General features: G+C 46.3%; 1 protein-coding gene and 1 long non-coding RNA gene across 4 annotated transcripts in view; one reads left to right on the forward strand and one right to left on the reverse strand.

The window, feature by feature from the left end:
- Window positions 1-1,806: 1,806 nt before the first annotated feature.
- tiam2a (TIAM Rac1 associated GEF 2a) overlaps window positions 1,807-24,059 on the reverse strand; it is an 86,570-nt gene continuing 64,317 nt past the window's right edge. For all 3 annotated transcript variants that reach the window (XM_039603717.1, XM_031752951.2, XM_039603718.1), the window contains exons 15-27: window positions 23,887-23,981; window positions 13,742-13,975; window positions 13,057-13,125; window positions 9,887-10,012; window positions 8,708-8,816; window positions 6,662-6,841; window positions 6,372-6,490; window positions 5,887-5,995; window positions 5,541-5,599; window positions 5,340-5,442; window positions 5,016-5,109; window positions 4,115-4,269; window positions 1,807-3,816 (exon numbers count right to left, since the gene is read on the reverse strand). In XM_039603717.1, coding sequence (XP_039459651.1) covers window positions 3,113-3,816; window positions 4,115-4,269; window positions 5,016-5,109; window positions 5,340-5,442; window positions 5,541-5,599; window positions 5,887-5,995; window positions 6,372-6,490; window positions 6,662-6,841; window positions 8,708-8,816; window positions 9,887-10,012; window positions 13,057-13,125; window positions 13,742-13,975; window positions 23,887-23,981 — 2,156 coding nt within the window. In that variant the 3' untranslated portion in view covers window positions 1,807-3,112. The remainder of the gene's footprint in view (window positions 3,817-4,114; window positions 4,270-5,015; window positions 5,110-5,339; window positions 5,443-5,540; window positions 5,600-5,886; window positions 5,996-6,371; window positions 6,491-6,661; window positions 6,842-8,707; window positions 8,817-9,886; window positions 10,013-13,056; window positions 13,126-13,741; window positions 13,976-23,886; window positions 23,982-24,059) is intronic.
- On the forward strand, window positions 4,153-8,758 carry LOC120435013. Its single transcript, XR_005609465.1, has 4 exons — window positions 4,153-4,289; window positions 5,368-5,471; window positions 8,079-8,629; window positions 8,718-8,758. It is a non-coding gene; the product is annotated as an uncharacterized LOC120435013 (long non-coding RNA).

Below are 24,059 nucleotides of genomic sequence, written 5' to 3' on the forward strand. Positions count from 1 at the left end.
TAGATGTTGTAAAGTTGTTCTTATTAATCATAGAAATAATTCTGTCATCATGCACTTTAGTTCAATACTGTGGTCTCTTTTGGTGTTGCAGTCATTGTTTCTAAGATTTAGTTTTTTCTTCAGCTTATTGATGTCATTTCGAGAGCTCCAATGAAAGCTGCCTAAAAAAAAGTTTAGCACCAGTCAGCTGCAGATCTTTTGTCATGAAATAACAAATGAACTGCTCTCACCAGGTGTTTAAAGATGTCTGTTAATCCTAAACACTTGATGCAGTGTTTGTGTTAAACTCCTTGAATTTAAAGCAGAAAGTCTGTACTTTGGTTACATTGATGTACAAAGGCTAACTGTAGTGTGTCTTTTTTCCACTGATAGAAGTCGTATAATGTACATTAAAGTAGTAATGACACCATTGACAAAGTCCTGCATTTGAAATTTTTCACCTCAGTAAAAGTGTGGAAGTGTTAGAGTGAAATATTAGAGCAAAGTCGTGTTCTGCTATCAGAGCGTTACAACAGATGCATTAATATGTAAACAGCTTGAGGCGGGGTCACTTTAAATGCTGTCCATTTGGCCATTTTACTCAAGTAATTCAAAAAGAAATGCATTTAATAAACTGACTGTAGTGTAGTTTAACATAACTTCACAATATTTCTACCATTGTTAGAGTACAGTCTGCTTACCTCATTAAGGTGGAACTCGAGGTCTCTGCAGGATATTTGACATTTGTCATTCATGACGTTATTTTGGTCCACAGTTATTTTTAGCACGCTTTCTAAGCCCTTTAAGAGCCTGCCCTAAATCACGCCCAACCAGAACCGTACACCTTGTATCCTTGTTGCTCCATCAGCCACTGAACCAGCCTCATGACATATTCATGCCCTGGTGATTTGTCACCAATTGTAAAATCCAGTGACTCTTAATAAAAGAGCACAGCAGGCTTCCTGTTACTGTAGCACTGTTGTCCGTGCACATTTACTTGAATGATCGGCTGTGCGCTGGTGCCTCACGCCTGTTTGCTGTATCATTAAAAACTCTCACAGTGAAACACTGCAAAGGCCAAAGTGCTAGAAGAGCCTTGCAGCGTCCTGTTTTTCCTGGTGCTTTCAAAGCAACAGTATGGAATTTTTAAGGAGGAAATGTCAGACTTTCCCCTAACATGCCTCAGTTCATATTTTCTTGCTGGACTTGTTCTGGTGTGACCAATAACCTTTTATTGTGGCTAATATTGCCCAACTCTAGCTACAGTTTTGCATTTTGTGTCGGTTCAGAGTTTAACACCTTCAGTGTGAAATATTTTCACATAATTATCACTTACAGGCTCGGTGGCTGTTACACAGCAGGCTTTCTGTTCGCTTTAAGCTGCTGGATTTAATTCCATATTCTCCTCTTGTTTGGCGAAATGTCAGCAAATGTCTCAAAAATGAAGAACCTGTCGAGCTATGCAGTTAAGGCTACGTGGGGAAAATTAACAAGACGAATGAATTGTGCTTTCGGTGATGCTAAATAATGAGCAAACAAATATTTTCCCAGTACGGAGATTAATTGTCTGTGTGCGTGAAGCCTTTTGCCAAGTCTTTCTTCGTGTAGCCGTGGCCCACTTCTGTCAAGTAATTATGTATTCTACTGAGGAGATACCGTATGCTTCCAACGGCAGGATCATATGACAGCTAATCGGGGACCGTCCATCAAGTCCAGCCCTGGGACTGAGCCGAAGATGAGACGCTTACCTGTCAATGAAAAATAAAGGATATGCAAAACTGAAGTGGCACGCTTTGAAGGGCAGGCTGGAAACACTTTCCCAGATGGTTTTCACAGATATACTTTTTTATTTATAAAACAGTTCCATCAGAATGGAGCATTCACATTCATTGGTATGCTAGCATTAAAGGCATGGTAAAGTTCAGCTGAAAGGGTAAAGCATGTAGTAGTGGTTTGCCTTTTTTCTAGTACAAACGTACTTAATGTAATGGCAAACGCTCTTTACAAAAATATCAACTGTGTTACTGCAAAATCCTGTTTTGTTTCTGTACAGTGTCAAGTATGCATGAGTATACATAAACGTATCAAAGATAGAAAAGATTATATATACAGGATACATACAAACATTAAAATCATTGGGTTTTAAACATTATTGCAGTTTAAATCAGTCATCTGAGTAAAAACATGTACATCCCAATGCATGAAATTACAATCTTCAGCGAAACACAACCAAATCCAGTAGGCTGCATGTAAAAATGAAGTGATGAACTCTCAAACTGTTCTCTCTCATTCAAGAGTCGACCAAATCTGTAGCCTGGAGTTGAAGCCTTAACCCAAAGAGGTTCCTCAGCTAAAATAAACATAATGAAATCCAGGAATAAATTAAAAACAGCAGTAATAACATTAAAACCTGTACAGATATTTCAAATATGTAGGCAAACAGTGTACTCTTAGTGCACAAAATACAGCAAATAAAGGCGTAGTTGTAGTAAGTCGGCCTCCTTCCTGTTCTCAGGAAGTCTCACGTGACCATTGCAGCTCTTTGGGTGCGTCTGTGATAACCTTTTTCTTCTTCAGTGCCTCCTTTCATATTTGTACTAATGTGAAATTCGTACAGTGTTCGGTGTATTAATCGTATTCTTTTGGTTTCACAGAATCGAAATAAAAGCCTGTTGCCTGGCAGGCTTTGCCGAATCACCAGTGTCTGCCTGAGAAACTCAACTCAGTGTCCTGTGGATTTCACCGGCTCTTAACATTTGGGAGTGACAGACGAGGACATTCTTCCCATTTCTTCATGGAAAAGGTCAAGAACCGAATAAAAACTGCCAATCAGCAGCAGCTGCGGGGCAAACTTGAATGGAATGCGTCGCGCTGATGGTTTGTGGGGAGGAGGCAGACACAATCAGTGCTTGGCAGATCCATTGCAGTCATTATCACTGGGACAGAAATCACTGCGCTTTGCCTCTCTAGGGGAAGAAAGCCGCTGTCAGAACACATCGTTTGCATCTAACCTTGTGCGGGCGAGTGTGACTTAAATCTGTACAGTATTTAAGTTCACGCACAGCTTCGCAGTCATCCCCTCGCCTCGGTGGCCACTAACGTTTGAGCCAGGTACTGTATTCGTCTGCCCCGTCTATGCTGACACCTGAGAGGAGGCGCCGGTGGCACCGCTCTCAGCTGGGTCGTAGAAACAGTCTTCATTCACTACCGAGGTCAGGCTCTGGACGCTGAACTCTCTCTCCAGCAATGTGTTGAGGTCCACGGCTCCACCTGACAGCGCTGGGTCCGTCTGGCTGTCCAGTGACCTGCTGTGCTCCTTCATCTTCAACAGGGCTCCTGGGCTCCTCCTGAAACTGCACGGTTTCCTCTTAACGGCGGTGAAGTGGCCTCGCACGAGTTTGGGTTGGATCTCCGGGGTGTCGCCAACACACTCGGGCTGAACGCAGGGGGCCGGTGCACCTTGTGACGCAGAATCCTCCGACAGTTTAAGTTGGAGAAACTGAGCTTCAATTGCACTAGTTGGGGAGCTGCTGTCTCCACTGTCCCTCCTCGTCCCCCCCTCGCTAAAGCCGTCGTCGTCCTCGTCGCTCAAAATGTCAGACTCTTTCACAGAGGTGGAGCGGGGTTGAGAGTTGGAGCCGTGTGTCTGAGACCAGTTCTGCTGGACTGGAAAGATGGGCGAGTCAGAGGACACGCGTGCTGGAGGAGCCCCGGACAAACTGTAGGTTCCGCTGCTCAGGCTTCCCTCGTCAGAGTCTGGCCCGAGCTTCGGGGCCTCGCCCTGGGTGGAGAGCTCTACAGGCGGCTGCTTGCACAACCAGGAAGCTCTGGAGGAACCTAGGAACAAAGGTGGAGATGGAAGTCAGAAATTCCACTGTTATCTGAGCTGAACACTTGCAGCATAAGCATTTTATGACCTAAAAAGGAAGATCGTCTGCAAAGCCGTGCCAGCCAAGCGTTAGGCGGCCAAATGACTTCAAATTCCAGTCGGCAAGAATTATTTTTATGAAGAGATGTTTTTACAGGAAACCTTCCCAGCAAGAAGTGCCTGGTACTAAAAAATGAGTGTGGAGTGTTATCATGCAACCTAAATTGGATGAAATATCTCCCCCATAAGAACGCTTCAGAAACCCACCTAGCCTGGCGGAGGAAGGCAGGGTGCTCCGCAGAGGGGCCAGGTGCTCCTTACAGCTCCTCTCCAGCGTGCCCTCGCCCTTCATGTTCCTCCTCACGTTCTCCCTCAGGATGGAGCGGATCACCTTGATGATGCTGACCTTGCTCTCGGGCACACTGAGGAGGAGAAACCAGAGGTATCGCAGTAACGTGAGAACGGGGCACGCTCAGTTTGATTTCACAAGCTAAATATAGATTAAGAAGATTTGTGATGGGTTGGTTGTGTCCCCGGCAAAATTACTGATGTAATTTATTAGGACTGATCCCGATTTCATAGTATGTAATGAGAATCGCCGCTTTAGTCACAGGCTCTCTCGCTACAGTTCCCATGTAGACCGTTTGTATGGAATGCTAGAATAACAGCAGGCGGGGGCATGGAAGCAAACGGCCTAATGGGTCTTTTTTTGGGGGGCACATTAGGTAAAAGAAGTAGCTTTATTTGATTATCTAATATTATGGATAAAATGTTCTATTAATAGAAAACTTAATTAATCATTTCCAGTGGATAGACTATATTCTTTAAGCATTCTGGGTCAGTATTAATGTGACAGTCGTGTGAAATATGTGACAGCTCCTAAAAACCAGAGGTTATCCAAACATCTTTGGACGAGAGGCCGACATTCAAAGTGATCCACAAACTGTCCATTGTAAACATCATGACAGTTTGTACACAGTAAACTAGTCTGCAGTTTTTCCTTTGCGTTGACGACCTGTCAAAACATTTTACTGCTTGCATTTCTTTTGCTGTCTGACTTCGTTTTAGCACGATGTCACGATGCTCCCGGTGCAGCATTAACTTAAAGCGGTGCGTTTTTAGAAATCTCGATTCAGCTGTGATTTCACCTAAAAGTTGAATCTCTGACCTGCTGCACAGCTGGAAGACGGTCTCTGGCCTCCCCTCCACTTCAGACCTGGAGTGAATCAGCTCCCAGATACAGCTGCTCTGCGTACCTGTTCCTAGGAGAGCCAGGAAATAAATGAGAGGCCTTTAATCATGCGGTCCGTGTATGGTTTATGGTTTCAGAGGGAGATAAGAGGGGTGGAAGCTGAACAGAAACCCCAGAAGATGTGTGGGTGTGTGGGTAACGCGAATGGGCTGAGGGAAATATGAAAGGAGGGAGAGATTTAGTGGATGTACTTTGTGAGTGATTTGTTGGGGATAATTTGGCAGCGTGTCGGCCTCTTACCTGCAGTATTTCCCAATCTGACCTGCAGCGCCGAGAGCGGGATGAGCCAGCGGAACTTGAAGGGGTCCAAATCTCCGTGAGAGAGCGCCGAACGAGGGTTGGCCTGGTATTACAGGAAAAAAGCAAAATGGGGTAAGAGAGAAAATGTGCGTTTCACACCAAACGCACTCGATGTGGCATGGGAACATGACACAAACATACCATTTTTTTCTTGAGCTTGTTGTTCTCCCTGTAGACCAATATCACCGCTTTCTTGAACACTGGTGAGAGAGTGAGAGAGAACACATGAGCGTCTTGGATTTGACTGTGAATGCCTCTCGGGGAAAGCCGACTGAGGGAGCGCAACCCACAGAAGCATTTTAAATGCCAGCTTGAAGCCTTAAAGCATTTATCAGCGTTACAGCTATGGATATTAAAATTCTGCTCCTGCACACTATTCTGTGCAGCAAACCCAATACAGCTGGTTTATATCGATTCACTTTTTCTACTGCAAACATCCACAAGTGACAATTAAGGGAAACTGTGAAAATAAAAAGGGCCGACTCACCGAACACGGTCATTTCAGGGTCTTTTCGCATGCGGCCCAGCGACGGATGAGGGTTGAGCCAGACCACAGAGGAATGCATGAGAAACTCTCCCATAGAGATCTCTGTGACCTGAGAGAGGCGCAAGGGACGGCAGACAGTTTGAGAGAGAGTGGAGGCGGAAGAACGAGCCAGGCGCTAAGCTTTTCACGGCACAGACTAAGCGTGTCTGTGAATGCAGTTACACTGCAAACTCAGGTTTGTGCACAGGCTCAAAGCTCATTTTCAGGCACATTTAAAAACACTGAAAGCATACATGAACATAGAAAACACGATTTGGTATTCACTTTGAGTAAATATTCCATCAATTAGTAAATGTATTCAGTCCCTAGAGACGCGCATCACCTAAAGTGCTCCGATCTGATGTACTGATGGTTAGCTGGGCTGAAGGAATTTAGATCTATACGAGGCCCTTTTATCAAACTCCACCAAAAATGCACTAATTCACCTCTTTATCGTGACCAGTCTGCTCGGCAACAAGCTGATCGAACACGGAGCCGTAATCCTCGTAGATCTTCTGCATCTCGTTGATGTGGCTGGCCACCTTCTCCATGGCTTTCAGGGCCTCTGCAGACACAACAGAGTGTTAACAGGACCGAGTCGTGACCGTGTGTACTGGGAAAATGCCAAAGGTTATCACTTAATGTTTCCACATGCGATTAACGTGACACCCAAATGCCGAGTGTCAGCACGGCCTGTATTTATAGCACAGCGCTTGATTGCGCACGGCCTTCCTACCGGTGAGGTGGTAGTGTTCCTCGCTGTCGCCGTCGGTAAGGGAGACCAGCTCCCTCAGCAGCAAGGGGTACTTGAGCACCCTCTGCACTGGTTTAATCAGGTAGGACTCCAGGGTGGAAGAGTGCTGCTTGGTGGGGTTCCTGGCATCGAGGAATTTTTTGAAGGCCTGATCCGTCTTGGCTAAAGGAAAGAAACACTCAGACTTAATCTGGATCTTTTTAAGCCGTCTGTTCTCTTTGCTTCTGGTCTATGTTTCGGACCTGTGGCTACGTTATTAAGCTCTAACCTAATAAAGCAAATGTGGGTCAGTGCAGAATCGCGGTGCAATAATGTGTCTCCAGCAGGGGGGAGTGTGTGCTTCTCCTCCACCTGCTACGACCACTGTGGTATCAAAGTGTAAATCTTTGATGCTGTGACGTTAAATCTGGTAAAACACTAAGTTGGGGCCGCGTAGTTGACGCTGGGCCGACCGTGCATAGCATGAAACGGCAGGTATAAGACAGAGCAGGGCTTCGGTAAAGGTGCTGACATTTCCCCGAGCGCTATGCTTCCACAGCGTTACCGAGGGGGGCCATTAAAGTATTAATTATAGCACTGCCAGCCACAGACATGCAGCCACGTCGACGCCTCGCCGAGTAATTGGCAGGCAATTAACGAGTCGACAAATAAACAGAAACTAAGGCAACCCGGGCCCCATGGCGTGGCAGAAGAGGAGGGGGGATGAAGATGACAGAGATGAGTATATAATTACTTAAAGGACTCACAACAGCCACAGATTTCTGCGATGTGTTGAGGATCAGCTGCTTGTGACCAGAGTGCGCTGGGTGTTCTCAGTTTTGCTGAGCCAACAAGAAACTTGCACGGCGTGCGCGCCGCACCGCCACTTACGTTCTACTCGGCTGTTTTATCTGTACTAAGCAAATATTTTGCTTCCTGCTCAAATATCAGTTTGCAGTCGTCAATTGTGAGCAGCACAACCCGTCATTTAAAGCTTTGGCTAAAAGAGCGGGTGCACAAACCCGGTGAATATCTGGCATCTTTTCCCCTTACTCAAACACTTGGAACCATTTTGTGCCAAGCTGGCACCGCCCGCATACTGAAGCACTCAGGAATAATCACTACGCCAAAATCACAGACGCTTATGGGGAAAAAGTCAACCTAATTCGTCTCAATATCTGAACAATTGTTTAAAAAAATAATCTGCATCTTCAAAAAAAAATAACAGGAGGCTTTACCTCTGCAGCAAAACATCTTTTTATAGCCTGTTTTTAAGCATATCATTAACATAATTTGCAAGATCAAATCATTTCGACTGTTCCTAAAACTCTTTCAAGTGTTGCTTGAGAACCATATTTACCATACTTTATTCTCCTCAAGGTACTTTTTAATGATTTTGTCCCATCTAATCCTATTAAAGATCAGCCCTGCTGCTTCCTTCGAGGAATATCCCACACAGTCCCCCCATCAGCAAAGAAGCCAATCTGCTTGCACTTCTCTCTCTCTACTGGGCATTCATCCCAAATAGTGGCGGAAAGGCCAACATCTGAGGAGGCATAAATCAACTTTAAAATTTCTCCAGCGTCACACGCTGTGGGAGAAGCGAGAATTATTGTCACGGTCACACATCTGCTGTTAGAGGACAAGGTTATCCAAAGCCTGAGTATTTATATGTGCATGTATTGTTTAAACATCATCTGTTTGAGGAGAAAAGGGCAATAATGCTTTGAAAGTGTAGATCACAAACTGAAAGGTGGAGAGCCGTGTGCTCCTTCGTGCGTGGTGCTGGAGATGGAGCGGGGCTGGTGCTAAACCGGAGAGGCATCGCTCACCTCGCTTTCATCCACCATCTCACTCTGGGACATTTACTTTCATACATAATTGATTTGCTTCCCAAAAGAGAAGGCCGAACCTTCAGCCGTGAGCTTCCTCTGACGCAACACAGGAGCAAGGAAGCTAAATTTAGCAGAGGTGTGGCACCCTTCGGATTAGTTTGTTTTTGCACGGTGTTTCTCGTCACTATGCAGAATATTAAGATGTGTGTTGTACCTCTCTCTAGGACCTTTTGGACCTTGATGTGGTTGGCACAGAAGCCGCTGTAGAGCTTGAAGTGATCGGCGTAGTAGAGGAATGAACCCCCGAGGGAAAACAGCAGCTTCTGTGAAGAGAAGGGGAAAAAACACCAGTGTGAACACAAAGCACGAGAGAGGATGAGAGGGTGTGAACATGTGAAGTCACGACTGGATCACCGTGCCCCCTCCCTTCAAAATGCCCCCCTGTGTCCTCTTCCTCTCACCCAGCCGTTTCAGTACACTGGCTTTCAGCAGCTCACAATCCGACCAGTGAACCGCCGCCTCCATCGATAGACCTCACACCTCCTCACACCGAGGCCATAAATCAGCCGATGACGCTCCTGTTGCACCACCTCAATTATTTAAACCCCAACACCTGAAGGATCCCTCTTTTCTCTGCAGCCTGTGAGCGTGTGGATTCGACACAGTCTTTAGATATTTAACAAACAGCGTGACGTTTCTAACCTTCAGTGTTGGGGAGTAACAGAATACATGTACCAGCGTCACGTATTTAAAATGCAAAATATGAGTAACCGTATTCTGTTACAGTTACAGTTTTAAAAGGTGGTATTCAGAATACAGTTACTTTGTTGAAATAAATGGATTACATGGTGGTCTTTTCCTGTTTCATATGTTAGCCTCTGTTTTTGGTAATTCCACGCCAGTGGAAACCCAAACAAAACGCGCATTAAGAGGCTCTAATGTCTGTGTCTCAATCTCACAGCCCATGTCGCCTCTACTTGCGGCCCACATAATGACGTGAAGAAATATTTTTAAAAATTATTGTTGAAAAAATGATTTAATCTGAAGGCAATAGTGTTACAGGCATCGCCCTAAAGAATGTAGCCTCATGGGCAGTGTAGTCCAGTTGTAAGTAAGCTATTAAGACTCCACTGTACACTGTGTTCGTGTTTTCCTCTGAAACAATAAGCTCCGCCTCTCTCTGTCTCTCGCTAGCAAAGTTGACCCAGACAACAAAGTAAAGCTAGTTTTCAGCTACGAACCCGACGTATTAGCCAGAGGTCCCTTTACTACGGTTCGGAGCCGCGGACCTGTTTTATATACGCCTGGAATAGTTTTTCTATACGAGATTGTATAGAAAACTGTAATGTGTAGTGGAATACATTTGAAAAGTAACCTTCCCAACACTGCTTACCTTGAACTGCGAGGGGGTCTCCAGCGTGCTAAAGTCAGGTGACGAGGCAATTCTCTCCTCCAAGGTCTGCAGGAAGACCCTCTGGAAGTCCAGCATCTCAGGCAGGCTGCCAAACAGACTCTCCATCTATGAGACGGCAAATGGGAAGTAGGACAATAGTTAGAAAGAGGAGAAGGAAGCGGTGCAATACAGGTGACAGGTAAGGATGTATGAAAGAACATCAGAGGGGAAGAAGAGAGAGGGTGAGAGAGTGTGTGGCAACAAGGAAAAACAGACAGGATAGCTTGTAATTCATAGCAGACAGACAGGCACCCCAGAGTGTTATAACAGCTCCTCTCTGATGGCTCCATCTCTGACAGAGGCACTTAGGGACAAGCTACAGCCGCGCACAAATAAAGCACATATAAATGGACACAGTAAACTTCAGCTGTGTAACAAGCGCTATCTGACACATCCAGCCAGGGTCGCCACTTCCCTTCATTAAAAGCTCGCGTGCCCTTGTCTGTTCTGTGTCTGGTCACATCCCGGTGTCCAATAATGGCCTTTTAATTTGCCCCGATGCTTGGAGGCCCATCAGCTGGTGTGTCTTGGTAATACTTGGGAGAGATGTGCTACGTTTGAGGTCACAGAGCTGGAAAGTTACGTGCTACAGCAACAATATATGCTGTCGAGTTGTTAAAGGGAGAAAACCAGTCCTTCCTTAATGAAGAGTACGTGCAGTGGACAGCAATGCCGTGGCATATTAAGCTGAGGTGGGTTGGCTCTTAAGCCGCCCTTTATTGGTGTGGCCCTCTGAGACGCCAGAAGGTTGGCGGACGAGAATGTTAATTTGTCCTCCAGGCAGTTGGAGCAGTAATGAGGGAGATTTGGCCCGGCAGAGTTCATCGATGGGTAATAAAAGCTCCAAATATTAGGTGTCCCACACAGAGTTAGCACCTCCTAGGCAGGGGCGGATCTAGAGAAGTTTTCTGAGGGGGGCAAAGAAATCAAATGGGGAGGCAAAATCTAAGCCTTTTTTTTTTTTTTCCAAACACACATGCAGGTGGTTACATATGGTTAAAATGATTCAAATGCAGTAAGTATACATGTTTTTCATATAAATATAGTCTATAACTTAATTATGTGGGTTACAGAAAATAATTACACACTTTAGTTACATAGAACATGTGAGTTTTGATCTTATGTACTGTATGGCCTGTATAATAAATAAATATTGTAGGAATGTTTAGTTTGTTTTAGAGTTTAGAAATGTGTTAAGATAGAATGTAGAATTATTGTAGAGACACTGACACTGCCCTGGATATAAATAAAGGCCTGACTGTGTCATGAACTTAGGAGTAGATCTTAGGAGACCCTCCCCCAGTTGAACTGTGAAAGTAAGACAAAGAGGAGTTAATGCTGAGTGGAAATTCCCCAGAGGATACCTGTGTGGGGGTCTCAACATTTAACTTGGTAACTGTGGTCTGGAGGGGAGATGGTATTTATGGCCCCTACGAAGAGACACACACCCACAGTGTTTTAACTGATACACTCACACATCCACATGCACACTCACTCACGTGCACGCACATACCAGGTATGCACACACAGGCACTCACGAGCACTCGCATAGACACGCGGGTACGCGCACACACAGGCACTCATGTGCTCGTGTACATAGACACAGAGTTTGCAGCACATTCTGGGGGATTTATGATGGGGTCGCTCCTATAAAGCTGGGTGGAACTAACAAAGGGGTGAAGATTGTTTCAGAGGGACACCGGCCTCGTCTTCCCTTCTAGAAGTGCATGCTTAAATGAAGATGAATAAAGATGAATAAAGATTTTGTAAAAACGACTACTGAGTTCCGGTGCCGTTTTCTGGATCCCTTGACGAATCAAAGAACCGGGGCGAAACTGATTTCGTAACAATACGTAGCCAAATAAGTATAAAATCCAGAAAGCTACACAACATGGGGCGGTTCATTTACAAACACACGTCTCATTTATTTTTGACTCCCTTTGATTTTACGTTTGTGTTTCACCTTCAAATTGTTTCATTTTATTTTTTTCCCCTTGCCTTGTTTGGTATCATTCTTTTCAGCTCAACCTCACGTGTCTGAATTTGAAATCACACAAAAAAACTAAAATCCTAGTAGTAGTTTTTTTTTTTTTTATTGTTATAACTTGAAATGCAAATATAAATTGTAGATTTTGAAAACTTGTGCACACATTTTGTAAACATATACAACTATTTCTCTAAAAATGCAGCCAATACACCTGCCTTTTTTTTAAATTTCATACAACCATTGAAAAATATTAGTATAACTAAAATTAGAGAACAATCAGGTGTCGCAATAAGATGCCCCACAGATTATGTGTCAGAGGAGAACAGCACAGATGAACCTGCAGGCCTGACAGCAGGAGGTGTATCACTTCTACTTGGTGAGAGTGTTTACAGTGCAGTGTGCCTTTGTGACACTCATTAGTGCCCTCACTGACACACAAACTATTATTATATATAGCAGCTGGATAGCGTAGTGATTAGACTACACGCCTTTGGAGCAGAGAATCGCCAGTTCGATTCCCGCCTGGGGTGTCTGTATCCAGTAAGGGTCCTAAGGCTAGACCCCCCATGCTAACCGAGCCTATCGCAGACATTAGCAAGACAGATCAATATGAAGGAACCAGGGTTACATGAATAGGATGAGGGACAGGGATGAGGGAGATTGACGAGGTACAACATAAATGCTACGGCAAGGGGGAGCCAGGACGCCAGGTCAGGGGGGAGATATCATCGGCCCCACTCTAGGCAGCCCGTATCACCTACGACAACTGAGGAAGTTCAGGATCTTCTATACAGGCGCTGTGGAGAGGTTTGGGAACAGCTGGGAAGGACCAAAAAGCTCTCCAGAGAGTGATCTGAACGCTGCTGCAGGATTGCTCTCCCCCCCACTACACAATGCAGATACTGGCATCTGACCCATCCTGGCAACAAACTGTTTGTTCCAAGTTTCCCCATCATCCGGGCAAGGAGGGACAGAGAGACTCAAGAGGAGCTTCTATCAAGCCATCTGGGCCCCACCACACAGACCCGCCCTCTCACATCATCTATAATCGAGTGTCTCAATTGAACTTTGGAAAGCACAGGAAATACATAACAGTAGTAGTTTTAAACTAGGTGGCACCTACCTCATCCAGCGTGAGGAAGGTTTCGTTCTGTAGAGGTTTCAAGTAGATCTCAAACAAACAGGTCAGGTCCTGAAACAGAAGTAAAAATACCCAAAAGGTCAGTGGCAAGAAATAAAACTAGACTAACCTTTGAAACTCTTTTATCAGATCGCCTCCTGTTTCTTTCTTTATAACCAGGCTTCAGGCTTTTCCATCCCACAGTCACCTAATTCCTCCGCCTTCATCTTCAGGAGCTTGCCTTGCTATCAGTGGGGATGTACTCATTAAGTTGATATATGGGCTTTCACCTCCTCCCCTCCCCTAGTTACACCGGCCGGTGGTGCATGGATACGGGCGAAGATGCCTACATCAGGCCACGCTTTGAAGACAATCCTCTCCCTCAATTACCATTGAATTGCAGGCTGAAGAGGAGGCGTGTGGGGGGAGGGGAAAAAAAGGTTATAAAATGACTGGACATGAATAAGGCCAGACAAGCTGAGCGAGGGCGTCACTACTCACATTACAGTTAACAAAATCTTCTCAATGCTTGTTTTTATGCTCTTGTTCATCATCTATTATACTAACCTCACATAAAAAAAAACTAATTTACAATAAAGGCACAGCTTTCTAAATCATCATTTGAAGTTTAATATCAATTCTGCTTTATAAGAAATTCTAACATTATCCCCGTCTTTGCTGGTCTCACCTTCACGTAGGACTTCTCCGTGTCCACCAGCTCCTGGATGACCTTGCGTAACCTCTCTGTGGCCGTCATATGCTTGGGGCAAGGTCTGAGCAGGGTGGCGTCTCCTGTAGGGCTCGAGCCCAAATCCCCTCCCTGCCTCACCGAGGGGTCCCTGCCGTGATCCATCAGACCCCCGCTGCCCGAGCCTGACCCTTCCTGGAAGGAGTGGTAGAGAGTGCACACCGTGTCCACGCTCTGTAGGGGGCGACAGAGAGAGGGTGGTGTATGTAGGTTAGGCAGCTCAGGGATTATTATAGTCAGCTGGATAAAATAAGAAGATACTGCACTGTATGATGACACGCACGGGCCTGAATACAAACTCTCATGGATCCATTAAAAGATCATTCATTTAACCATTCACAGCTAATGACTGCAGCCCCAAAGCTGTGTAAAATAACCACGTGGATCACTCCACCCTGCACTTGGTCAACGATCCCCCTGGGATCCCCCCAGAGTGTTACTGAGATTTAGTTATGTACTCTGTGCTAATTGGCTTTGCATCAAAGACTTTACAGAATTAGCAGCTGGATATCCCAGCAGATAGCATTACAGCACATTTCATTATTCTCCATAATCCATAATAGACAGTTATGCAGCTTTGTGTCACGTCGATTACAGGCAGGCTGACATGGCAAGAAATCCCGAGTGGTCGTATATTAGTCTGAAATATTTGGCGCTTGATGAAGAGGCTCAACCTTCCTCACATAAATGCATCGTTTCTTCCAGCTTCCACCTTTGATGGGTGGAACCCCATGAAGAACTTAGCGTCACAGCATTTACAAAAATATTCTACAGAAGCAGATCGCTCGCATCCCATCTTAGTGGACTGTACCGCCTGGGGTGGGAAACTTAACATCAGCCGTCGGCAGCACACTGTGAAGTTTTGCCTGTGGCAGGTAAGACTTTCAGAGCAATCGTGTCAGAAAGTGAACTATTAGGAGCTGCTCTGTTCTACGGAAACAAGAAGCAAAAGGGGAAAAAAACCTCTCTGTTGTTTCCAACTTACACCATTGTTGCCATGTTTGGGTTACAGTTAGCAAGCACGACAATGCATGCAAAATATGCTCAAGTAATCAAAATCCTACCTACTAGTTTCTTACCTGACAGGCGTGTCAAGCAAAACACTTAAGCTGCAGCAAGCTTTGCTGGACTTTGCTGACGCGCCAGCTATCAATTACCTTTGACGCTTGTGCTAAAAATGGCCTCATGATGCCCAGACCCCTCATTCCAAGTGAATGGCATGATGTAGCATTGTAATCTGTGGCCAGTCACGAAAAATCAGCAGGAGCTGATAAATGCCAGTAATAGCAGGTTCCAGTCCGCTGCACAGCAACACAGCGCGGCGGGACAGCCAAGACGCCAAACAAAACAGCTGCTCAGCACTCTCTGCCTCCGCGTGCATGTGCTGCTATTTAAAATATTGCATGAGCAAGCAGTCAGTCGCAGCTCCCTCTCAAAACTGTGCAGTAACAGACGTGGATCAATAAAACCTTCATTTTGTCACTACAGAACCGATATGCTCGCAGGAAGTATGTGAGAGCTCGCCTGAGTCACGCATCTTCTTACAGCGTGTGTGAGGTACGACCCATAACCCCCCAGCACCACCTCCGCCCATTCCCAGGGAGACCGCAGACAATAAAGTCTTCCATTAATAAGCTTGCGACTCATCAGCTAGCTCATTATAGCATGGTCACTCCAGAGACGGCCCTCCAATACTCCAGCAAAGCCTGTGTGTGTGTGTGTGTGTGTGTGTGTGTGTGTGTGTGTGTGTGTGTGTGTGTGTGTGTGTGTGTGTGTGTGTGTGTGTGTGTGTGTGTGTGTGTGTGTGTGTGTGTGTGTGTGTGTGTGTGTGTGTGTGTGTGTGTGTGTGTGTGTGTGTGTGCGCGTGCACAAAGACTGAAAGAGAGAGAAGAAAAAGAGCAGGGGGGGAAATTCCTCTCCATGCCCTTTATGTATGTCTGGGCTAAGCCTCTTTCAAGTGATCCACCTCCCACTGTAGCGCCACTCTGGAGGTCTTTGAATGTGGGCTGATAATTATGAGGGGACTTGAAGTCTCCCTGTGCTCTGATGTAGGGACTAATGTTCCTAGTGGAGAGCACAAGATGCACTCTCATGCTGCAGACATACCTGTATAAATGTTTGCAGTGAGAACCCACAGCAACGCAGCAGTAATGCTGCTCACAAACAGCATTTTTCTTCAGCTAAAGCTAACATCATGTCATATTCAGCATGTTTGAGGTGACAGGAAACATTTAATGCGACTGTGCGCGTGTCAGCTTTCATTTAGCATTTAAACACTTTCAAATCTGAAGTGAATCAAAGAAACACGAGGATATTGGAACGCAACTCAAGCTGTTGACACAGGCTATCCCTTTAAAGATCATAAAATCCACCTTCAGCACTGATGATGCTCTCACACACACACACACACACACACACACACACACACACACACACACACACACACACACACACACACACACACACACACACACACACACTTCATGCACTGATACACGCTTTGGGAGAACTCCATAACGCACCGTGGAGGCAGACGGTGGGGGGTGGGGGGCTGCCTGAAGGATATCAGCACGACATATTCATCAAACAGCCCGCTGGTATCTCCAGACAGGAGAGATCATCCTTGTGGAGACAGATAACTGTGTTTTATTTCAGCTCTGGCACCCAAAGGTGAGGTTTGCCCAGGTCTTTAGAGACCTCCATTCAAGCGCCGACTTAATTCTCGTCACACACACACACACACACACACACACACACACACACACACACACACACACACACACACACACACACACACACACACACACACACACACACACAAACGAGATGATGGAGGAGCAGCAGACCTGGGGGGGAGGAGGGGAAAACACTTTCAGCTCTCATACAGGTCGCTTAGTAAGATTTTCATCAACACTAATGACGGACGCCCGCACCGGAGCGTGACGAGAGAAGGAAAGCTGGTGGGTGGACACCACGCAGTCATGACTCAGGAAATGCATTCGCCTCACAACAATCCCGCCGACACAGCCTGACAGCTAGCCCAAATAACCAATTAACGTGACGTGAACCAGCAGAGGCGGGAGAAAAGCCCGGGAGCGCCACGGAAAACAAGTGGATCCGACAGCACTGCTGTGAATTCCTGATCAGGTTTTCTTGCTGACAGGTGTCAGCTGGGGATAGTGTTTCGACTTCTGCTCAAACCAATTTGGAGAAGAATTCTTGTTATTTTGTCTGTGACGCATTTCGAGCTGCATTTCTTTTTATTTGTGTTCGTCTGCCAGCTGTCCGTTTCCTAGATCCCCAAAATCAAAGCCAGAGATTTTAATTCCACCGTCAAGTCAAATAAAAACACTTCACTGTCAATCCAAACATCCCAAAACACAACATTCAAGCAGAACCTAAACCTAGCTTCCTTCTCCAGTGAAGCCAGACTACATCTTTTTACCATCTCCTACTGAAGCTCAGATTTTAAGGTTTAAACATCCACTACCTCTCCCAGTCTGCGAGTCACCATGACGAGCAGTCTGTAGAGCAGCCTCCATGCTGTCGTGGCCTGCTGTTGGGTCCTACGGGCGAGCGAGCAGCTCTTTCTGCGTAGCCGGCCTCCTCTGGACGTTGGCATAACAGCTCGGAGAGAGTGAGCTCTGAAGTTAACTTAACCTGCCTCGATTCTTTTTTTAATATTTCTTGCTTCTTCCACTTCTAATTTTCCTCTGCTGATCAGTCAAATACCCTCATCGACTTTCGTCCTCCTCCTTCTTCTTCTGTGGTTTCTCTTTAGCTCGCCGTTGCCCGTCTCTCCATCAGGCCCAAGTCAGAATCCTCAGACTTGAGTGCACCTCTGCCTCTGGGGCGGAGTGGCCATTGATCTGTGAGCGCAGGCAGAGAAAAAGTGCTTGCTGCCTGCTTGTTTTGCATATCAGTCCGTAGCGGACGGTCTGGCCACTTGGCCTGTGGGGGAATTTCTCCTCCAGCAGCTATTACTCTCTGTCGCCGCGTATCAGCGTTGCTCTTCCGATGTCTCTACCGCCACAGTCTGCCATCCATCCTACTTCCTTTTGTCCATTTGCCTCCAGATATCCCTCCTTCCTCCTCCCTCTTCCTCCGCTTCTTCCTCTCCTGTTCGGCTCCAGGTGACCTCGCTGGTGTGATTTCCAGAGAGCTGAATTGAGAGGCTGGGGGCTGTATCTGGGTCCAGTCTCTCAATAGCGACAGTACAATGCAGACTGTTCTGGCTTGTTACCTCCACACACACAGGAATGGCTGACTCAAAACTGGGAGGCTCTGAGCCGGTGGGGGTAACAGTGCAGGAATGTTAACTATGGCCTCGTACAAGAATAAAACATGACATGTATCGCTCGCTCCCGGGCTGCTTCATGTGGACAGAAATAAACAGATGATGGCTCTTTGGATGGTTTTAACAACAAACTATAATGGAACCATTTTTCTCACCTCACTCGGGTAAATAAATGTAAGGGATTACAATTAGAGGTTAGTTACTTGTCCTATAGCTTCCTGCTACTGTTCTTTTACTTCTGCTTGCACTGCACCTTACTGGTAGTAAAATGCTGCATAAATGCAGTATAGACATGTACGACACCAAACTGCATCTAACTGATTCTGTCACTGCAGACTTGCTGTTGCCTTTCAGGTTCTGCCAGTAGGAACATCTCATTTTGACATGAACATCTCATTTTGACTCACGATGGCCGAGCACAGCAGGAAGGGAACGGCATCTGACAAAAGCTCCCAGCCCAATGCAAACCAAGGCTGTGGCGCTTCCTCTTTCACAGCTTAAGTCCCAGCTGATGACAAAGGTGCCCATTGGGCAAGCTTATCTGCAAAGCCTTCACCCCAAACTTCCCAGTTTTTTTAAGCAGACAATCATCATCAGCTAAAGCAGAGCTTCTAAATACAGCTAATCACCCGCTTTCAGTCCTCTTGTCTTATGTATTTGCATCAGACTCAGTGAATGCATAATAACAGACGTCTTCCTGCCAAGTCCAGGTGTGAGCAGGAGCATCCCCAGCTGTGGCATATCTGGACTAAATTTTATAAACTGCACCAAATAAGATTAAGTTCTGTTTAAATTTGGACTCTTCCACATGTGCCAGACTCCTCTCACCCTGCGGTCATCCGTCTACGTCCTCAGTTTCCTTAAAGAGACAGTCTAAGACAGTCCAAGCAGTGGTTTCAGTTCATGTGCACATGCACATACAATATTTTTATATTGAGTGAGCTAGTAAAGCATGCCACTGCATATAATTAAGTCTCACTTGAGTCACATTCAGCCCTTATTTTCTCCAAGTCTGGGCAAAAACACTTGGAGAAAACAAAAGGAAAAGAAAACACAGCTGAGCTCTGTCAGAGTGGGAGGATGCAAGATAAACACTAAACACCATCTCCATCTCCCTTTTAATGCTCCGATGGAGTCATTATGTACAGAGCTCAGTCTGCCTTGCAGATGAAACGTTGCTCAAATCAAAGGAGAAGCCTCGCGCTTTACCGGCGGAGGAGCCCCATCTTTGCAGGAATAAACAAACAAATGTGGGGAGGGAGGAGATAAGGAGGAGGGCATGAAAAACAGGCGTGTCCCCGGGGCTGGCGTCAACCATCCTTCAAAAGAAACGGCCTTGTCATGACACCGTGAGGCCGAGAAAGAGAGCGCGCGAGAGAAAGAGCGGAGGCCTGTGGCCGGTGGGCAGGCCGGTGATTCATTTGCCGTGTTAGTGGGCTATAGTGCCACCATGCCATCTTCTTTTCAAAGCTCAATAAAAGAAGACGCGCACTCATAAATCAAACAGAGCAGAGGGGAGGAGAGAGAAATATGAGTGGGGAGGGCCGGCCCCGTCGCGCTCCGCTCGAGCCCATTTACGCCTTTTATTATTCATCCTAAACAAATATTATTCCGCCAAGTCTCCGAGGACTTTGAGAGAGGAGTGTGTTTTAATAATGAAGCCAGCTTCACATTAAAACACCCGTTCTCCTCAGTCCCCGAGGCTATTCGCATGCACTCCACTGCATTAAAGCCAGAAGACAAAGTAATGCCACGACTCTATGCTGTTCCCTCTCAAAGAGATGCCCACAACTAAATAAAAGGTTAAGTGGCAATGCTTGTTGCTGATGTTAAACACCTCTCGATGACAAATAATTCACCGTAATGGCAAACATCATTCTCTAGACCGCATCCGATCCAGAAAAGACTGTGTGTGAATCGGAAGCAAAGGATCCACGATACAGCAACAAAGACAGCAACTACTTATTAACAAGTACACAGCTGAGATAACATCATAGCATTAATGCTGGGAAGACACACTATGACTCTTTACTTTCCACCTGCCGTCACCATGAGCCTAAAACAGAGCTGCAAGCACACGTGGTTTCATTACTGCTAAAAGCCTCTGACAGTAAAAATACTCCATGCTTGCATTTCTTGAATTATTTTTACTGCACACAGAGGGGTGTGGGCTGGATGTGTGAAACTTTGCAGCTTAAAGTGTGAAGCGTCTGTACTATCGGCCGTCCCAGCCCCACACAGAAAACCACGAGCCCATCCGCCCACAGTTACCGGCTGTTTGTCTTCTTTGGAGTCTCTCTGGCAGGACAAGCAGGCGGTCAGGTCCTGGGCCACGCAGGCCAGCTTGTCTTTCAGGAGCCGTCCCAGGCTGAGAAGCGCAGATCCTAAGAACGGGGATTTTTCCTCTGCTTTGCAGCCAGACGGCCAGAACCAGCAGCAGCACATGGCTGCGACTGCGTGCAGGGCCTGGACCAGCGACCGGCCCCTCTGAAGCAGCTCAAATAAGATGGTGAGGCAGAGGCACGGCCGGGGATCCTCATCCTTTTCTGCTACTGCCATGGCCACACTAGCCAGATCTGGGTCATTGTGCATCGGGATCCCCGTTGCTTCCTCCGTCACTCAGTTTTTATCTCCACGTCTGGAAGTTCTTACTGTGGAGCGGACTGAGCAGGGGAAGGCTAGCATTAACTGTGCTGACAGCAGTAAGCCTAGATTATTAGCATGCTCATGGCCAGATGGCGGCTGATGGGCTTAGTCATAACACACAAGCACTTCCCCAAATTACCCACACCACCCACACCTACCCACCCCTCACACACACGTCTGCTCAAGTTTAGAGGGGATACAACCTCATATCTGCAGGCATGTGCCAACGTTTTGAAGTTTGGGATCCATGATAAGAGGGGAGAACTGAAACATCCTCCTCACAGGCTTTTAAAACATATTAAAACACCTCAGACTCCTCCAGCCCGCAGACAGGTGACGCCTGAGTCCCGAGAGAAGCGCTGAAGAGTAAAGATGAGACCAACAGAAGTGGAGCCTGCTTATTACTCAACTTAATAACATCGCTGCCCAAATCAAGCCAAATCTCTCTGTACTGACAGCCAGACAGAGCATGGCTCCAGTCATAGTGCGCTTCATAAGTCCATTCAAATGCTCTTAGTGAAATGTTCAGTCTGGACAAACGCAAAGAAGCTTAATACGTCTGTCCGCTGTTTAACCTTTGGTTTAATGCAAAAGATGACTGTCTGCTTTGCTTTGCATTGCATCAAACATAAACCGCAGAATTTATTATGCCACGCAAATTGGCATCTGCAATAGTTTACCATCAAACCGAGGCTTGTTCATATACAAGGATGCATATACACCTGAGCTCAAAGCTGCACTGACTGGCTCATTTCCTTATTGATTATATTAACCACAGTTTTCCCAATAAGTGTTTAGTCATTGAAAGAAGTCGATTAAACCCTCAGAACAAACTTGGGAAACTCGAATTTAAATGATTTTAATCAATCACTTGCATGCGGACTGGTGTCATGCAGTGAAACCAGATTACTTCCCACATCCTTCCATCTGTCTAATGGGATTGCACAGCATTCTATAGATGCTTATGTTCAAACGCAGCAGCGCGGCGGTTAGCGCCGACGCATCACATGCAGTCCGGCGCCTTTCTGTGTGGAGTTTGGATGTTCTCCAGTGGGGTTAGGTCATTCTCTATTGACTGTAGGTGTCAACGGTTTTCTGCGGCAGATTGGTTGTCCTGTGAGAGCTGGGATAGGCTCCGCCTCCTACCTGCAATCCTCTGCAAGCAGAAGAAACTGAACGGACGATGTACGAGAATCTGCTGATGACCCGCAAGCAAAGAAATCCCAATGGAGGCTCCGCTCACGTCTTTCAGACCACTTTAGTTCACTTCGTCTGCTGAGTGGCTAAGCTCATTATGGTTCAACAACACTGTGTTAAACCAATTGCAATGGCGCTCTACATCCAAACGTTTCATTAAATAATAGACACAATCATTAACTCGACGGTAAACAAAGCCGTTAACTTTGCCTGGTAAGCGTTTCAGCTCAAACACACACACACACACACACATCTGTGTAATAAGCACAAATTGGAATGCAATAGACTAATTAATCAAAAACGGTCAGTCAGGTTGATGCAGCTGATCGCATGTATGACAAGAGGCTTGAAATTGGTCCTTCCCTTCCATCAATCTCTATCGACTGTGCGAGCACCGTGTGCACGCACGTGTGCAGCTGTATGCTGATGCACGGCCGGTTTTCTACCCGGTGACTCGATTTCTTTCTCCACGCCCTGGAGAACAAACTGATGGCTGTGCGTTGATTAAATCCTGCTGTGCGCAGCAGCAAAAATCTGATTTACCAGCACCAATATCTCACCCTGTATTTTATTTCTTTTTAATTTCCTTCACAGTGGTTGATTCTCACCGATGCAAAGGGAGAGCCCTTTTCTCCTTTTTCGTGTCAAATGTGCACACATCCAGTGGCACAAGTGACACAGACGCACACACTCATAAACCTCCCTCTCTCGCGCATAGCCGCACACCTTCCCATCTTCCATTCGTTCCTCAGGAAAACAGAAACGGCAGGGAGCTGAGCAGCAGTGGTGCAGTGCAGATCCCAGCGACAGGACTGACTCACGTCGCCGGGCAAACAAAAAGAGACGAACAGAGAGGAGACGACAGCAGGAGTCCACCTCCCGGCTGACCTCGGGTCAAACTCCGAACCACGTGGCAGCTACAGCGATTAACAGTTTTTTAAATATGTCGCCTGTGTTGGTATCAATGACGCCTGCTCCCTTTTTCATTTAGTCTATGTTACATAATGAGCAAATTCCCAAACATGCACTCACAATTGCAGTAACGGCGACTGTACACAGCTTTGAAGGGCATTAAATATTAGCCGAATGATGCAAGAGGAGGTGAATATGCACGAATACTTTTACACTTCCAGCCATGGCTGCGTCATTAACACATGGCTTTTTGCTGTGACCACACACACTCATTACTGCCCTCAATAAACACCAGCACACAGATTTTCCCGTAATACATTATCACATCACTGAAGCGTAATTCCCAGCGGAACAGGCTCGCAGTTTAATGACTTCAATAAAGTTGGTTTACATATCAAAAACCTGAGTAGATATTGAGCGACCGATGGGACAGAAATAGGCGCACAATCTGCCATAATTCATAAGGGACAACTGTTTGGCACATTTACAGATATGAGATATTTCTCTAAACTGGCCTGAAAGGAAGTGTTGCATTAACTGTAGCGTGCTTAGAACAAAAACAGGACTCTTACAGCTAACAAATGCATCAGGAGAAGGAAAAGTCTGCATGTAACAAACAGGGTAGCTCTTAATAAAATGGTGCATGTGCACGGTTAAGTGAATGACAGGAGAAGCGTTCTCTTCAGAGGGATTTGGCTTTGCCCCCAGGCCTGCTTGTCCTCATGTGCATGTACACACATGTGAGTGTGTGTTTGTGCAGGAGGCAGTGGGAGTGTGACACAGCCTCCTCTCTCAGCCTGCATGCCGTCTGCGTGACAGTAATAAGCTGTGTTTATACCGGTGGCTACGATTGAGTATCCTAATTATGGTAATGCTGAGGATTGGTGCCAGTCTGCTTTCTGACAGCCCCGCAGCTTCTGCTGAGAGTGGGCACAAACACAACACGCACAGTTTCACTCACACAGACCTGGGAGGAAAGACAGGCACACAGTGTGATGTCTACACGTCTTTTTTGCACTCGGGCCCCTCCTACCTTGCTGTGCTGAACAGGCCTGTGCTCGCAGTGGGAGCGACCATCCTCCAGTCCTACGTACAGAGATTCGCCACCGCCAGCTGCAGTACAAACATCTGGAAAGAGAGATTGTGGAGAGACAGAGAGTCAGCATGTGTCTATTTGTGTTTGATGGTGTTTTAAGCGCATCCTTC

The sequence above is a fragment of the Oreochromis aureus genome, linkage group 19 (assembly GCF_013358895.1).
Source record: "Oreochromis aureus strain Israel breed Guangdong linkage group 19, ZZ_aureus, whole genome shotgun sequence".
NCBI classification, from domain to species: domain Eukaryota; kingdom Metazoa; phylum Chordata; class Actinopteri; order Cichliformes; family Cichlidae; genus Oreochromis; species Oreochromis aureus.